At 38.3% G+C, this 17,575-nt stretch overlaps 1 protein-coding gene and 1 long non-coding RNA gene across 2 annotated transcripts in view; one reads left to right on the top strand and one right to left on the bottom strand.

Annotated features, from left to right (window-relative positions):
• LOC148592825 (uncharacterized) overlaps positions 1-17,575 on the top strand; it is a 168,496-nt gene that overhangs the window by 146,215 nt on the left and 4,706 nt on the right. The window lies entirely within an intron of this gene.
• Positions 1,294-17,575, bottom strand: part of STK3 (serine/threonine kinase 3) — a 118,766-nt gene continuing 102,484 nt past the window's right edge. Inside the window, exon 11 of the mRNA XM_088533611.1 lies at positions 1,294-2,914. Coding sequence (XP_088389737.1) covers positions 2,756-2,914 — 159 coding nt within the window. The 3' untranslated portion in view covers positions 1,294-2,755. The remainder of the gene's footprint in view (positions 2,915-17,575) is intronic.

Raw genomic sequence — 17,575 nt, 5'->3', positions numbered from 1 at the left:
TTCATTTACATAAACAGAAGAAACTACAAATTGTATCCTTCTCTTAATATAAACCCTAGTTTTGTATATTATTCTTGCATCTAATTTAGGGCTGGATACATTGGCTTCTGTTGCCAAAGACAGCTTTATACTAACTACAGTGTGCACCATAACAGATGGCAACATTACTGATTTTCTGTTAATTCCTGGAAGTATCCTTTGGTCACAAATTTCCTGCATCAATCCAAACTCCTCAAAACAGCTTCAAAATAGCTTCTAAGTGGCTTGATAGAGGTTTAAGTTATTCCACTCTTCCAAACTCTTCTCCTGTGTGTATAATCCATAGTTCTATGTAGGTACCTGCAAAAAATTTAGTCAAATTGTTTCTATACAGACAAAGCAAGAGCAAAGAAAGGATGCCCCTCATCTTCTGATACCTTTCGAATGTCAGACTGCAACATCTCTAGTCCAAAACGGTCTTTTCCTGGAGTTCCTCTGAGTAGCCATTTAGTGCACTACATTGCAAAAAACGATATAACAAAAGATAAAAATGGTGATCATTGCACTACACTGTGTATTACACTGCAAAACAACATTATTCAAAGTCAATGTCTTTTCTGATGCCAATAAGAAGGCTGGATTGTGACACTTTGCTTAAAAGGCACACCAAGAGAGACAAGTTAGCCTCCTCTCCTGATGAGTTGAATCTTTATATGTTGGATACAGACGACAGAGTTTCTGAGAACAGAAAGTTCTCAGAAATAAATTTTAAATAAATGATGTACTAGTTAAGGGAGTTACCGTTGCTTTTTGTTGCATTATGATTATAATCAAATGATATGGCGATTTGATTATGCTATTTTTTATCTGACATATTTCATTGCATAAACATGAGGCGTAACACTACAAGGTGTATTCATCTTTCTTAAAGTAATTTTTATGGATCTTCTGTGTTCTTATTTCTTTGTAGGGGATGACCACTATTTTAAGAAGCGTAAAGAGAGTTGAGGATGAGGATGCTTTAATAATCACAATTAAAATTTATTTGACTTTACACATTAGAGCGCAGTGTGCACACAAACACACGCACAGTGACAATGACAGCAACGGCTGCAGACAGCTCCAAAGCAAACTCTGGTCCCAGCAGGGCTGTAATCGGCTGAACAGTTTCATTTTTTTCCCTTTTGCTCAAATTTTCTAATCCAACTCCAAAACCTGCACTCCATTTGAATGGTCCGTTTATGACAAGAGTAAATGTTAGAGGTATGAGATGATTACTAACTTCCAGACAATATTTAACAGAAGATGCCCATACAGTAGTCACCATTAAAAAATGAACAGCTGAAGGTTGCAAGTAAAGATCTTTTCTGCTGTATTGTTTAAAAAAGTATGACTATCACAGTAAAGTTAATTACATAAAAGGCAACAATTGTAAAGATACCAAAAGAGAACCCAGTAGATTGTTCAGGAAGCAGATCACATTTTCTGCTACATCTGAACTATTTCTTGCAATGTGATAAATTCTACCTACTATACATAACACAACATGAACCAGAGACAAAACCTGTAAAAAGGTACTAAGAGTTTGATCCTGCATTTCTGATTCCCCCAAGTTTACCACAGAAGAACACTGGAATTTTGAATATTTAGTGACTGCAGGATGGAACCCGCAGAGTATTGCAACACACTGCTGCTTTTTAGTACTTAAGCATTCAGTTGATTTTCTTTGGTTTTTAAATTACTATCCCATAATGTCTATAATGTGAAACAAAACCAAACCACCAATAACTCCCTCTCTGCCCAAGACAGTGAAAAAAAAAAAAACTAAATGAACCCAAATCAAAACAGAAAAATCTAGAAAGTGTCACTGTTACTTCATTATAAAACTATGGTGCAAAATAGGGTTTTCTACTGGTCAGAATTGCAATAGCAATTGGAAATTTACACTGTAGGAGCGACTGCAATTATTGCTTCTCCTGAATTATAGAAAATCAAAACTGACTAGGCACTTGTTTTCTTGTTTATTAAGAGATCATTCAGTGTGCGTAAAGATGACAGAAATACTCTCTAAAAGAGCACTCTCTACTATCACTACTGCATTGCTCAACCACAGCCCTTGATTCAGGAGAGCAGCAAGGCATGTGCCTATCACTGAGCTTATGCTTAAATCTTACTGATCCCAATGGACTGGATACATGTTCAAGTGCTGTCCTGAATCAGGATGCTTGTGGAGAGTGGAGCTTTTCAAGACAATATAGTGGTGAGCTTTTGTATCACACTGCAATAGCAACTTTATCTAATCTGGCTCTGCTCTCCACTATATTATCCTAATACTTCCTAATAAAAAAAGTAAACAGGCATAAAATAAATAGTATAACCAAAGATTACATAATAAATATGCTACTAAATGGGAGGAAAATACATTGCAACATAAGGCTCTGTAGTGTTGCACAATCAAGAAATAGTTCCAGGTGCTCCAAAACATTACTTCTAATGTACAACACAAAATTACCACTATACAGATGAAAAAAAGATTAGGAAGTAATAGATTGAACTTCTATTACATTAAACATTTGAAAAACAGTAAGTGGTAATGGGTTTTACTGCCTTTGCAGAATACCATACATATGCTTTTTCACTGCTCCAATTGCCATCGTTTGTGAAGGAAAATTTGAAAGGTTGTGGTTTTTTAAAACTCTCAGAATTCCTTCAGACTTACAGATACCATTGTCCACACTGACTCATGCCCTTATCTCTGAACGAAGGGAAAACAAACTCAGAAATTCTGTTGTCTTCGTTTCTTTGCATCCATCGCATCCAGGATAGGTTGCCTCTTTGCAGTGTATCTCTGACGAAGCTCTTCAATTTCTCGTTCCATCATAGGGTCCAAAGCCTTTAATCTCATCTGTAACTCTTCTAAACTTAGATTCTTTAACTGTAAATTAACCAACCAAAAAAAAATTAAAAAAATGATTAAAATGGTGTATTTCCACTAACAGTGAAACTCATCACCTTTCACAAGCATTTAAATTATATTTGAAAAGTTTACTTTTCTTTGTATGCATATATATGCATTATACATATATACACACACACATTTAAATATATATATAAACTATGTAACAAAAAGCACTAGTATGAATTATGGTAAATTTAATAGTGTAAGAACACACACCAACTTGCTGCACCTTAAAAATAATTTACTTTGCTTGCCTTGTGAATAGATGGCAAACAAATAATAGTCAGGGTTAAATCTATTTGAACATACATGCTCTAGTACAGACATAGTTATATTCATACCTATAAACAAATAAATATAATTAATCAAGTATTTTTTTACAGAACTTCAGTCTCCCACATAAGCATTAAGAAATAGACAACTGCCATACATAATATTCTGACAAATATTTAGAAGTACTTTCTGGTAAGAATGACAAGGCACCTGCAGTATTCCTCAATGGACTGCTGCCATAACTTGTCAAAGAAATTGCCAGAGGGCTTAAATAATATATTAAATAATTTCCTGAAATAACAAAAAGGAGTTAGTTTTGACCAAGCTCTTTTATTTCTAATAATATTTCCTTACGGTGTTGAATACTTCATTACTTGCTAGTACAAAAATTTAAAAGACTAGTGGGTCACTTAAAAATAAGCAGCCTCCCTTCCTTGCTGGCCGCTGCGAGCAGCAACGACTGGAATCCGGGGCACTTCAGGCACTGCTGCCCCGTCTGTCCTTGCATGGAAATTCCTGTATTTGAAATCTGGTCCTTTGATTGGCCTATGTATTCCTTTTATAGGGAAATGTAGTGCTTCTCTGCCTTTCTATTTCTTGCCAGGGAGGCACCAATTACTCAGTGTAAAAGTGAGTGTCAGGGAAGTGTGAAATATATATGCATTTCGAACTACACGATAAATTTCAATCCTAGGAAAAGGACAGTCTACATTTTGTTTGCCAATATTCTGATACTGCAAACAAGCAACACCACCTAACTCAGAGGAAAAAAAAAAGTCTGATTCAACCTACTAATGAGTCAATACTTATTTCATGATCTGGGGCAGTTTTCATCAACACAGTCTGATCCATTTTCCCTGAGGAATGCAATATTACCTTTGAGCTATATTTTATTAGCATCTGAGGCATAGGAGTTAGCAAACCATATTGCTAAACACAGTCCAAACACCGGCGTTATGGCTGCTACTTTTGTACTACATTGTATACAGTAAAAAACAGCAAAGTCAAAGATGAGAGGTAGTGGAGACCAGAAATTCATAGAGAATTCATAGAGAATATGGAAAAAAGACGCTAATTTTCCTGCAATGTGATTTTAATAATGACATTCCTATGAAGAGACAAATTAAGGGGAAAATATCTAATTTAGGCAAAATCTGCTTGTCATTAATTCTACAAGGCCACCCCCACAGCAGGAAACGTGCCTCATTCTGCGATTTCTTTGGAAGGAACCAGGTGAGGATGGTTATGGCCCCACAGCCAAGTGCAATCCCCCTCGTGCTGGGCAACCAAATCCAGAAGCCAGGACACCTTCCAGGCTGGAGATCCTCATCCCACTATTAGCTCCAGAGTAACCTCACACATGCTTAGGAGCTCACTGAGTAACAGGTTTCCCCAAGGACAAATGATGAGTTTGGTTTCTTAGGAGGGAAGGAGGTGCCTCCCGAATATCCTCTCGTTTGGTACTGTTCTCAAATTGGATAAAGGCAAGAACGGACTGCGGATTCCTCAGTCACCGAGACTCTTAGAGAAAAACATCTTCCTATTTTCAGAGAACGAAAAGGGAAACTTCATTTTCTTTCATTTCTAGCCAATTGCTAAATATAACTGGCACATTAAAGACCTGTTTCACTGAAGATAGTCTTTAGAGGAGCATTAGAGAGACTCGCAGTATCACGGGACAAGATCAGTGCTGATTCTCCTGTTCAACCAACTCCTGTTTGGGCACCACGGGCTAGGACTAGCAAATGGACTAGGAAAGACACCAGGAATAGCTGTGTATACACAAGTGTTCTTAGTGAAGGCTGCTCTGCGGCTGGGCCAGACCAGCTACCAGCTTCAGCGGCCGGGTATCCCCTCCGAATCCCTGCTACAGCCACCAGGCTCCAACTATACAGAGCAGATTCAAACGCACGCAATCACGTAATTATTCTGTGTGTATAAACATCCTGCATAACTTGTCAGACAGGAATGCACTGGTGAATTTTTATTTAAATTTCAATCAAGAAATAGAGACAGCAAATAGAACCAAGTGTTCTTTAAAGAGCACAGACGACTGGGGTGGAAATTAAAGAGACTGAACTTTCAAATCCAGAAAATAAGAATCTTTTAGAATGATCTCAGTCTAGGAGACCCAGGAGACCTAAGCAACTGCAATACCCCTGTGTATAAATGCATGTTGCTTGGATTATCCAAAGGAAGTAAATGACAGAAAACATGGAAATTAAGAAACTGAGGGTTATGAATGCCTTGTGTCTGACATCAGATGCTGGATTAAACAGGAATGGTCATGGCACTCTATGTACTACAGAAAACCACTCTGTCACATCTAAAAGCTGCAGATCATTTTGGGATGTGCATGTGTGGCCACCTCCTTGGTAAAAAAAGTATTTTTTCTTGACTTCTATCCATGCTATTGACATTTCCCAGGGAACCCTAGAGGCAGCTAAAGCCCAAATGCTGAACACAACAGCAGACCAAGACACAAAATGAGATGCAGCAAAGTAATTCAAGCAGAAAATTTAGCTATTTCTATGCATTTTCTTCCTCTGAATAAGCAACTTTTTATTTAGTTCTTAATTCTAACAGAAATAATTTTCAATTTTGCAGGGTACAAATTTATTTAGCTAATCAGTAAATATTTTGATTCCATGTCTTAAAGTGAGAGAGGTAGACGCTCATTTATTTTCAACTGCAAACAGGTCACAAACTGCCATAAATAATTTCTCATGTACTTCGCTGTTGTAACTATTAGGACTACCAACATTGATGGAAAGAGCGAGTATTCAGCCGTGAAGGCTACAGGAAATCAGAAAGGCTTTGTATGATATTTCAACTGCTTTTTAAAAGCTGTAATTAGCAGTTCGGTAATCAGGACAGAGCTACCCTTAGGATGGTTCAATTCCTGCCACCCCAAATGAGAGATCTTCTCCTTTCTGAGATCAAACACCCGCAACCAAATGCAAAACAGTCAGTACCAGGATGAGCCACTTCAAGACAGGCAGTTTTCAGTGAATGAAGTTTCTGGTAACAGCATTTGCTTCCCTGGGACCCTTAATATCACCATGTAATCACACGGCTTGGGGAAAGCAGCCAGCCAAATCAGCATCTGCAACACCATGAACGTATCAGTTACCTGTATCAACATTTAATATCAGGAAACAGATGTGTTTCCCATTTTACACACACGAGTAGCCTTCTAGGGTGGGTATGAATGCTGGGTTTTCCAGTAGAAGAAATCAAGGATGTGGAGGACAAAGAAGTATTTATTTTCTCCTGAAAAGTATGTTTTTTAAGGCTGAACATTAAGCAACATCAACCTGAAGACAATCAGCACAAAATAAAACCCACTCGATTTGTTACTGTACTTTAATCACAACGTTCAGTAAAATTCTTTAAAAAGGCAACCCAGCCACACCGCTCAGGCTCCCCGTAGGAGCTAGATAACCTGGTATACACCTTATCTCACACCTTTTGCGAATGGGAGGTCAATCATTTGCTTCTTCCTGACCCATTTTTGAGCTTACTCACAATAACGTTAGAGACATTTCCGAGAAAGGCATGTAGTAGTCAAAAAACAGGAGAAGAGGCTAAGAATTGATAACAAGCTTTTCTTAATGTGACCATTTTAACTACCGAGATCTTAAGCTGCAACAGGTTAAAGCCCCAACACTGGGAATGTTTAGCCTGCAAGTTACTAGACAAGCTGAAGTTCCTGCAGGATTTTAACAGCCAGCCACAAAGTGATCAAGTTGTGACCAGAGTATTTACCACTGATATTAGCGCTCCAGAGAGGGGAGCTTTCCCTGTGGGAAAATGGCAGAAATCACTGCTCTTCACTATTATCTGTAATTTTAGAAGCAATGAGTTTTGTAGCTGAAAAAAATAATGAAGTGTTATCATGCAAGGTATGTGCACCGCAGGGCCTTTCATCAGCAGGAATTCTTTCCTCACAAACTCACGTGGTCGTCGCTCAGAACTGAACTCCAGCAAGTCACACGAAACAACTTTGAGGTATTTCAGCCTAAATTCTTGCATCCCAGATGGAATAAAGTCATTTAGATCAGTATTTTCAGCAAACCACAGAGTAATTATTTGCAGTCAGTAATTCTTCTGCCTGGAGGAGGACCCGTATGCCATACCCCATATATTTTGTCTACAACCATGGCCAGGTCTTACTGAAAGAGATTCAGGCCAAAATGGGCAATTGGAAAAATTATACAGGCGCCTGCCTCCAGCAATGTCCAAGAAGGAAAGAGATTTCAGCCCCAGATCAGCAGCTCAAGCGGTGCAAAGCGGCCCCTGACTACTGGTGTCCACCTGCTCCCAGCACAGGAGCCGGGAAGGAGGCAGCGCCCCGAGCTCCCGTTGCAGTCCACGGATTTAGGGGAAGGGGTTTGGACAACGGAGGCTGGAACTCACTGAGCAAAACTTGGCCAGCACATATCCGGAGCCATCCGATCTTCTCAGGAGGCGAAAGCCAAGGTTTTGGTGGATATAGCGCACAGCACTACATATAATCTTAACACGTAAAATCTTAATGCTATGATCTTAATCCACCCTTGACAGCTAAGAGAGATAAATAAAAACTCTAGACGTGTGATGTTTTCAATACAATAACATCAGGTTTCATTAGTAATTCTATAATGCATGAGTTACCATCACAAACCTCCAGCCCATCAAACTGAATTACGGGATATGGTTGTTAAGTCGGTGCAACGAAAACAAGCAAATGCATTTTCAGGATCTAAATTGTTAAGAAAACAGGTATTTGATCAAAAAATAATCCCTACCAAGTTTGTTGTGTTTATTCGAAAAAGCAAATTCTTCCTAGCAACTGCTTAAATGAATCTTACAGATGCTACATGCCTTATTAGAGGCTTTTGATTAAAAAAATATGGATTGCTAATACTGTATTCTGAGTCATCTATTTTCCCATCTGCTAGTAATTCCCGCAATACGAAATATCAACAGAGTGGCTAACAACAATAATTTTCTATGGCAATTGCAAAGTGGGTTGCCTATAGCACTTTCTAAGGTTTAACCAGTGCATGCCTTGGATCCCTGGTGTTGCTAGTGGCCTCAGGTAAGAGAAACTTGCTCTCTTTCCAATGTAGCTGTTCCTTTCTCTCTCCTGAGCAAAGTTTTCTTTTTTTCTTTTTCTCTTATTGAATGAGCTCCACTGATGATTTCAAGCTTTGTAAAAAAGTTGGATTCGAGCCTGCACCCAAAAGGTAAAAGGTGAGGCTTCCTAACCTGATTTTTGGGTCTGCAAACTCCCACCCAGTCCCTGTGAATCCCACTTAGGAAGCAGTTCTCGAAATGTTCCTCAGTTACTGACACTTGTTTAGCTGCCCCAGCACAGCAATGAAGCAAGAACTGCTATACGTCCTGTGCTTATATGTCAAATCATACTGGTTTGGCTGGCACCGGGGCACATAAATCAGCCACAAGAAAGCAAACGTGAGCAGAGGATACAAAGGGAACATCTATTTCCATAGGTCTTAACAGCAAGTCTCTGTGTGGCAAAATGTGAAACAGGGGGTTATACAGATATAAGAAGGATCTCATTTACTGTCGTTGTTGTTGAGAACTTGAGAGAGAGAAGAATTAAAAACACGACTTTGAAACCCAAAGTTCAGTCAAGAAGTCTGGCAAGACTGACAGTTATCTTAATATATTTTGGAGGGTAAAATAAGCACATAGCATTAAGAAAAAATAAATAAATAGGGACAAGCTGATGTAATTTTATAAGTCTTCTGCAATGAAATTACATGTGAATGCTCCATGATGAAGTCCTACATTCACCGTTTCTGCTCATCCATTGAAGATACTGTTTTAGCAAATCAGAGGTAAATCTTAGCTAGTTAACAAAAATCATCAGTTACAGTTTTAAAAAACTTTTCTTAGCTCTACACAAAGTTAGATTTTAATAGCAAACCCCCACAGAGGGAAAAACAACAAAAAAAGGAGTTTTCTCTAGCCTTAGTACATACCATCCTGTGCATACTATCATTTGCACACTACCCAGGGCATTTTCTTTGAGCACATAAAGTACTGCCAACATAGCATGAAGTACTGCCAATTCAAATATCATGAGCCAGGTCCTTCAGCATCATTAAATTACCTTAAAAGACATTAGATCCCCAAAATGAGCGTTTTTAAGGGAAAGAAGCTGTCTCTATTTTCCTTCTCATTCGAAAGGCATGACAATGCAGATAGAATCTAAGTGTTTCTGCACAACTAAAAGGGCTAAAAAGTTCATTAATAAAAATTCCTCGAGTCTAAATATTTAATGAGCAATCTTAACCAGGGAAATTGAACCCTGAGGGAAAAGCAGACATCATAATGAAAAGCAGTATAAATTTAGTTTGATTGCTTGCTCTCCCAAGTTCTAATTTTACGCAATTCCTGACAAAGCCTGACTAGCCTTTGAGTGTCTTAATGCTGCAGCACACTCTAAGCATTTCAACCACCACTGGCACTGCTTTTACTACAGATGTTCATGTAGTTGGAAAGTTTGGAACTTTTACCAAGACAGATAAAAGGACCTAGAATCTTGGCATGAGGAAATAACCTGCAAGCGACGCACCTCAAAAGCCTGGTAGCCAGTAAATGTCCACTTAGGAGGCTTTGAGATCAACTGTTCAGAATCTTAAAAAGTTTCCTGTTAATAAATAAACACATTAATTTATTTTAGAAAGACTGCATAGAGTGGAAGGAAAAAACAAAAAAAAAATGCAAAAATCCCAACCATACTCTCGCTCACTCTCTCCTCTCATTCCTATCTTTGTTGTGTCGTTTACAGAGAGCAGAGTGGTACATTACATGCTTGCAAGGGAGTCTGCTGAAGCATGACCTTTTAATTTGCTTTTACCTTAAAATTGCCTCTATCTCAGAGATTTTTTCCAAATGGATTCTCGGTATCCTTGGCAAAAAAACTCACAGTTTGAAATGCCTTCGAGAACCACACTTCTACACAGATCTTGGGGTATTTTTAACACTGTGATTTTCTAAATCAGGCATCTCAAGTTTTTGGGCACACTTAGCCATGAGAAATACTATAAATGTTTACCAAAGCTCACACAGTGTAAATAATCTAAAGATAAGGAAAAACGCTTCATCTGGATATTCCTACCATGCTTTCTAAACTCAGCTGCAAATACACCCACACAGTGCTGACAGCAAAGCAGCTACCACACCTGATCTAAAAGATACAGATCTTCTCCCCTGCCTCCTTTTGGAGAAGAAAACAAAAAAAAAAAAACACCAAAAAACACGAGAAAAAATAACTCCAAGCACTGGAAATCCAACAGAGGTATAAAGCTCTAAAAGCCAAGGGAATTCTTTAGCTTAGTGTGCTATGCATGCAGTATCAGAAAGCCAGTATCTCCATCTCCGTGGTGAGAATTTTTGGTTACTCTTCATACTCCTCAGCACTGGCTCCGTTATCAGGAGGTACATTACTGTGCACTTGAGTTTGATATTATAAAAACACCGGATCACATCTCTAGCAAATTGCAGTTATCATTCATCCAGCGATACAGATCCAGAAATTATTCATATTCAAAAAATGTTTTCTAAGCCAAGGTATTGCCTCCTTGACATTTCATTCTTCAGATGAAATGATCATTATTTAAATATGCAGAAAATATCAGTTTTATATCTTTCTAAGGTTCCACTAGGCTATGTGTAAATGCAAGCTGTATTAACTACTGAGACAAGGAATTATTTAGGACAAGAATCATCTTAATAAATAAAACCATTCAATCAAGACTCCCCAAAATCTCAAAGACATATTAAAAAAAATTAAAAGTCCCTATTTTGCTACAAGATTTTATAACTATAAATCTCTATTAAGAAATAAAATTAAAATTATAATTATATGAAATAAAAATCCAAACATTAAAAAGAAAAATGAAATAAAAATCAAACTCATGAAATACATTATATTATCCAAAGCTACTTACTTTAAGATTTCCTTTTATGATTCTTTTAAAAATAAAAATGACAATGGAAATCCACGGAATAAATAGGATTCCTTTATGTCACACAACAACGTGAAGGGTAATACAATTTAGTCTTATACTTCTTAGAAAAGCAAAATATTGATACTCAAAACTAAAACACAAATGGATACAGCAAAACTAAATTTTCCTAACGAGAAAAGTCTGTTGGAGGACAACTTCAGAAAATAGCCCCAAACACGCGAATACGCACGCGCACACACACAAATTTGTATCTAGCTGTGGAGGAACCCCGAGTGATTTATATTCTTCATACGCAAGATGATTCAATTCAGTTTAAAACAACCAATTTAGAAGGGATTTAGGAAAATAACACATCATCTTTAATAAACGGAAAGATGACAGACATACTGTTTGTTCGTTTATATTTCATGCAGAAAGCACTCTGGAAGTCACATACAGGAGAATACTGGTTTCGACCGCTTTCGGTACAAGCTGGACAACAAAAATCCTATAGAAACTCAGGGAAATTTATAGGCAACGAGGGCTGTGTTTCTTAATCACTAAGGGATGGAAGAGAGCACAGCAAAGACGGTGGGAAAACAGCAAAAGGGAGACAAGAGTTGATAAAGGGGCCTGTGAAACAACAGAAAGGGCACAGCATTTTAGCAAAGCCAGGCCAAAACGAATGATAGAGACTGGAAAGGAAAACACAAGAATAACGAAACTGAGCTGCGAGCCACAGCCGAGGGAGCGAGGGCTGCCTCAAAAGAGCCACATCCTTCCAAGGCCTTGGGAAAAGCACCCGTTGAACCTGCCTGACCTCACACACCCCCACGCAGCAGGTGATGTTACAGGTATGATCTAGAGGGGAAAACAATCCCCCGGTCCAAAGCTATTGTCATCTTTGCTAGAGAGCAAGCTCCCTTTCTGCTCCCCTCTAAGGATTCGGAAGAAGCACCATGGATTTCCTCCGTCTCTAACATCCTCAAACTTGCCTTATTCCCATCTCGGCCACTTTTTGGATTTCTTTTTTTTTTTTCCCCAGTGACCTGCGGTTCGCAGTTTTCCTAAGCACTCAAAGAACTAAGCTAACAAAATCCCCGAGCTCCCAAGGGCAGCAGCAGCAGCCCAGCTTGCTGACTCTCTAGACGAGAACCGCACTCTTCCTCCTGGATCGCATCACGAAGCTCATCAGCCCCGAGGCATGCAGATTTCATTTTCCTTTATAGTAACAGTTTTGATGTTTATAAGAACCAATGAAACTCTCTTTCCCTGTTCAAGAACCAAGCAGTAATTTCCAAAAACTTCTTATACTTTAAGAAACACTTCAATTCTTAACAGCATTGCTTTTGATCGAAGTCATATCTATAGGTATCGGACAGATCACAGAATGGTGACACGGATCCTGCAAAGTTTCAGCAGGTTCATTATCAGAATCAGAAGATTTCATTTTACCTAATTAGTTTTTATAAGATTATCGAATAATCTTTATTCATCCTGATGAAATCCTTATTACAATGCTATAAATGTAGCACATAGCTACTGTCATGCTGCAATTACAGTCAAAATTATATCTAAGTTAACAAATACAGAAACTGATCACCTTTCAAGTAGTACCACTTAACTAGCACTTTTGTATATACAGCATCTTCTCCTTTAAAGACATGTAGTACTTCACTCCCAGTAATACAGTAAGAAATATTCTGAAAAATGAAAATTCAGAAAAAGATAAAGATTATATTAAAACACGTGAAGATGCACATGGATCAACCCACTACTAAGAGCAATAACAAATCAAGCAAGTGCTATCAGCTCAAAGAACTCCGCGCTACCTCAACAGAACAGAAACCACCACCAAATTTTGTTCTCTAAAACAGATGCCCTCGGTGAAAGGTGTGTATCAGGTTAGAAATGCTGTACACTATTTATTAAAGAAGACTCACTGGTTCAGGGGCTCACTCACTGAGTCCAGAAGTGCCAAAATGGTTTGCCAAAGAATTTTGTTATCAAATATTTTGTCCATGACTTAAACACTAATCTGATCAAGCCAAAAATCAGCATAGTTCATTCTTACCTTCACAGTATTAAATCCTGGGATGATCTAAAGCACATTTGATCTGTTCACATTGCCACAGCTTAAAGGCCATTACTTTGTTATTCAAGTATTTCAGATTATACTTTGCAGATACATTTGTGGTACCTTTTGTATTCCACTTCTGGACTGCTTCACTAAATTACACCAATTACAGAGACCACAACAGGAGACTGGTGCAAGATCTGTGAAGCCTCCAGAAGCAGGAGGGGATCTGATCTCAGCACAACCCTGCTGGCCCATCTACCCACTGCCAGTTTGCTCATTCATCACTTCTGGAGCGATTATCTACCATTTTGATTAAGTTCAATTTTTCTAGACTTAAAAATATGAAAGAAATTGAAATAATTATAAAATTTTAGTCAATGCACAGTGCATATGCTGCACTTAGAGATGGCTGTACCTTCAGATCTAAATCTTGAACTGAAAAACACTGTTGGGGCTAAAATACAGATTTTAAAATTGATTTAGCATTCAGGATTTGGAAACAGAAGTAGAACCAAGGACTCACCTTTATTATTTCTAAACCTAACTACTATGGCAGGAGATAATGGGCACCCCTATCAAGCTCCAACTCCTTCCAAACAATCCAACCAGAACATTCCCAGATCATATAAAAAGGATAGGGAAAAAGTGAGCCAGACATACATCTACCTTAAATGCAGGGTGTTAGTACTGAAATAAAATCTATGCTCAATTCAGTCAGCTTCTATACAGCTCACAGGCTCATTTTTAATAGAATTTTCCGAAATAATTAAAAGCCAAAGAAACTTGATTTCAATTTAGAAAATCTTGCCAAAGAATTCAATTGTTAATATCATCTTTAGAATTGTGCTTTTCTAAAGTAAAGACAAAACTGTAAACGCTGAATTTTTTCAGTGCTTTCAGAATACATTTAAACCCCATCACTGGGTTTTGTTCTTGCAGGAGACCTATTCCCCTGCTGGAATGGTACCTAAGCCTGGAGACAGAGAGTACAAATGAATGGGACTGATGAGTGTCATTAATGTCACAGCTTGCTCGGAGCTTTGTGCGAACGGAGAGGCCACCAGCATCTCTCTCTCCACCAGCAGATCTGATGTGCACATGCACAAGCACAGGGAAACGCAGGGAAACACAGGGGTAGTGTCAAAAAGATCACGTCTGTCCTGGACTTTCTATATTAAATATGAATTTCGCAAAGCACATGAATTACATCTTGATCCAACTGTTGTACCTATCTGAATATGCACATTAAGATGTATTGTTAAAGAAAGCTCTTTAGGAAAGACATAAATGTACCCTGCACATTCCTGTATTGGTGCTAATTAAATTTACCTTATGTGACAGAACTATGCCACATTCCAAAAAAAAGCAGTGCACATCTTCACCGTGCTAGTGACTAGCTGTGACAAATAGAAAACAGCAGCATCCCCCAATGCTGCTGTCCTCCTCTCCACTCTAAACCAAGAGGGCTATTTTAATTTGGAAATTAATATGATCTTCTGGGCAGAATCTCTTAATGGCAGGAGACTGGGGTTTGGCTTTAGGCCACAATCCTCCAAAAAGCTGTTACAGTTTTGAATACAAGCTGTCTTCTGAACCACCAAATGCACTGAACAGTGGACCAACAAGGCAATCCTCTTCTCTGAAAAGATGCGAGCTGCCAGATCAGGTTTGGATGGAGAAAAAAATATATATACACACACATATGTAAGAGAATTATATATATATATATTTTTTTTTTTTTTCTCTCTGGTGATACATATATACGTATAACCTCTTTTTCTGCTTACTGCCTTTGAGATTTGTACTGCTGCAGACACAGCTGAAGACCTTGCATTCTTATGCTCTGAAATCACATGGTAATCAGAGACTTGATGTCCTAACATCCTATCATCACAGAAGTTATCCTAACAATACCAGAACACAAGAGAAAAAAAAAAGGTCTATTTTTTTTTCTTTGCTTGACAGCACTGCCGGGGTACGGTTTTCATTAAAATATTCCTAGTTAATCTCTCTCTTACACACACACACACACACACACAGCAGAAATGAAAAATACTCAACAATTTTCAAGAATTCACTGCGCTTTAAAATCACATATATTCAAGATAAAAATGATTTATGTTCTCACATTATTTTGCTACAGGCAAACATGGAATTCAGCAAAGACTCAGCTAAAAAGTCACAATGAAAGTAAGCAACGATTTGGGATTGCTAAAAAAAAAAAACAAAGCGAAGATATCTTAAGAGAGTGATATTATCATATTGTATATAAAAATCTCGTATATTTGGGCCACTAGCTTTATTTTAATGAATAACTAATTTTGACTACTTTCATTTTCATTAAGGATCCTGAGGATAATAATTAGTTTACAGAGGTGTTGCCTTTTTGTCTTTCTCACCCATCCAACCTCCTGCCACATTTCTTTCTCCTCTGTCGCCATCTCCTCTTCCTTTAAGCACAGTCTTGCAGGAACAGCTCATTCTGTTATTGCTGCAGAAACAGCTCCTTCTGCTACTTCTGCAGCAGCATCTCGAAACTCTTCCACTCTGGGAGCTTGCACTTATGCCTCCTGCTGACCTGTGGCACACGGGAAACCCTCGTAATTACCAGCTGAACATCAGCTATGCTGGCTGATGTTGATGCTGCCAGAATGTCAGCACCGTTCACAGAACTTGGCTATTAGAATAACGCTTGCAAATGAGGCCTCTCAGCACTTTAATGACTGTTTTCTCTTACCTTCACCACTGAATTCTATTTACACTCTCCCAGGTAGCATCACAGGGCATAACTTTAACTAGAATAGGTAACACTATAGAGCCACCAGGTAAACTAATTATATTAATTTGTTAAACTCTGCTGAACGTATCTCTTGCTCAGCAATTTAATATCATGCAATATTTAAAGGCAGCAAAATCACTTGAAAATTGACAAATTTGCTATTTATTGTTGCTATAGCAACCACAGAAATCCGCATAAGAAAATACCAAGCAGTAAAGGATGAAATGCCATAGAAACAGAATAAGAATAGAATGAGTTGTGTCAGCACTAGCCCTAAGCAAGAATTTAGTACATACAAATTCACGGATAGGATTATATAAAGGTGAGGAGAGCAATAGGCAGTTACAGGGAATACAGCCCATGCTTCTCCAACAGAGATTTCAGGCAGATTAGCGCAAACCTCTGCAAAAACTAGAACACATTAGGTAAAAATCTAGAGAAAACATTCAGCAGAGATGACGATGCAAACTCATTCCCTCACAGGCTGGGCAAGAAGCTAGGGTGAACCGACCTAGGAGCTACCGACTGCCTGGTGGGATCTGGGCCACGCGATCCGCCAAGCGCCACCGCCGGCTCCTTCGGATTCAGGGAGCAGCGTCCGGAGGGAAAGGGCAGGATACTGCCCCCTTCAGCAGGGACAAGCTGTTCAGAGCAAGCTGGCCAACATCCTAACAAAGTATAACTGCTCTGGATTTAATACTAAGAATATCAGACCATAAAACACTATACGAGCTTTGGGTTTTCTTAGGCTACTACTAAAATAAATCCCAAAGGCTGGTTAATGAGAAGCAAGAAGGGCTCCTACAATAGGAGCCATTCCCTAAAATATAAAATTTATGGGTCTTTTTCTTCATTTTGTCTCATGAAGACAGGTTCACAATTAACGGAAAGATCAAAGCCCTCTAGATTTGAGTTTTCCTATATATACATTTATTACTTATACAAATACTCTGCACTGTCGCACTACAAAATAGCTAAAAGCCTTCCAAACCAGAATAGAGCAATAGCTAAATTGCTGCCAGTTCCACTTGCTTTTCTAAAATTCCCTCAAGCAGAAGGAACTAACGATTGACTTAGGAAGTTATGAAGGAATGCAAATGTAGGGGTTTATATTCCTGCAGGTCAACCCACTACTGCACTGTATAATAAATGTAAACATGCTATGATATCATTTCATCTTTGCTCCTCACCTTTCCAACGACCTTTAAGAGAAAACATCCTGGAGCCTGAATTTTGTTTGACATGGAAGTCATACGGGCAGGATAATATGACATTCCTACCTACAAGCAAAACACCTTTAACGCATTAATTTCTCCTAAAATAAAAATGTTGTACAGATATCTCTATATCAAACTTAGAATCAACACATGGACTAGTCAAAATCAAAGTTTTGTGTACAGTAGAAGAAATAATACATTTACAGTTCTTTAACAAAGCCCAAACTGAACCTCTGTCTAGTAACACTCCAGCTTGGATATTATCCATAGACTTCTATTGAGAGCATAACCAAGGAAAAAACAGTTTCTTTTCATCTCTCT

Source organism: Tinamus guttatus, unplaced genomic scaffold, assembly GCF_059628265.1.
Source record: "Tinamus guttatus ecotype Peru unplaced genomic scaffold, ASM5962826v1 Tinamus_guttatus_pri_ptg000510l, whole genome shotgun sequence".
In the NCBI taxonomy this organism is placed as follows: domain Eukaryota; kingdom Metazoa; phylum Chordata; class Aves; order Tinamiformes; family Tinamidae; genus Tinamus; species Tinamus guttatus.
Note: the sequence above shows the minus strand (reverse complement) of the source record. Positions and strands in the feature narration are given on the sequence as shown.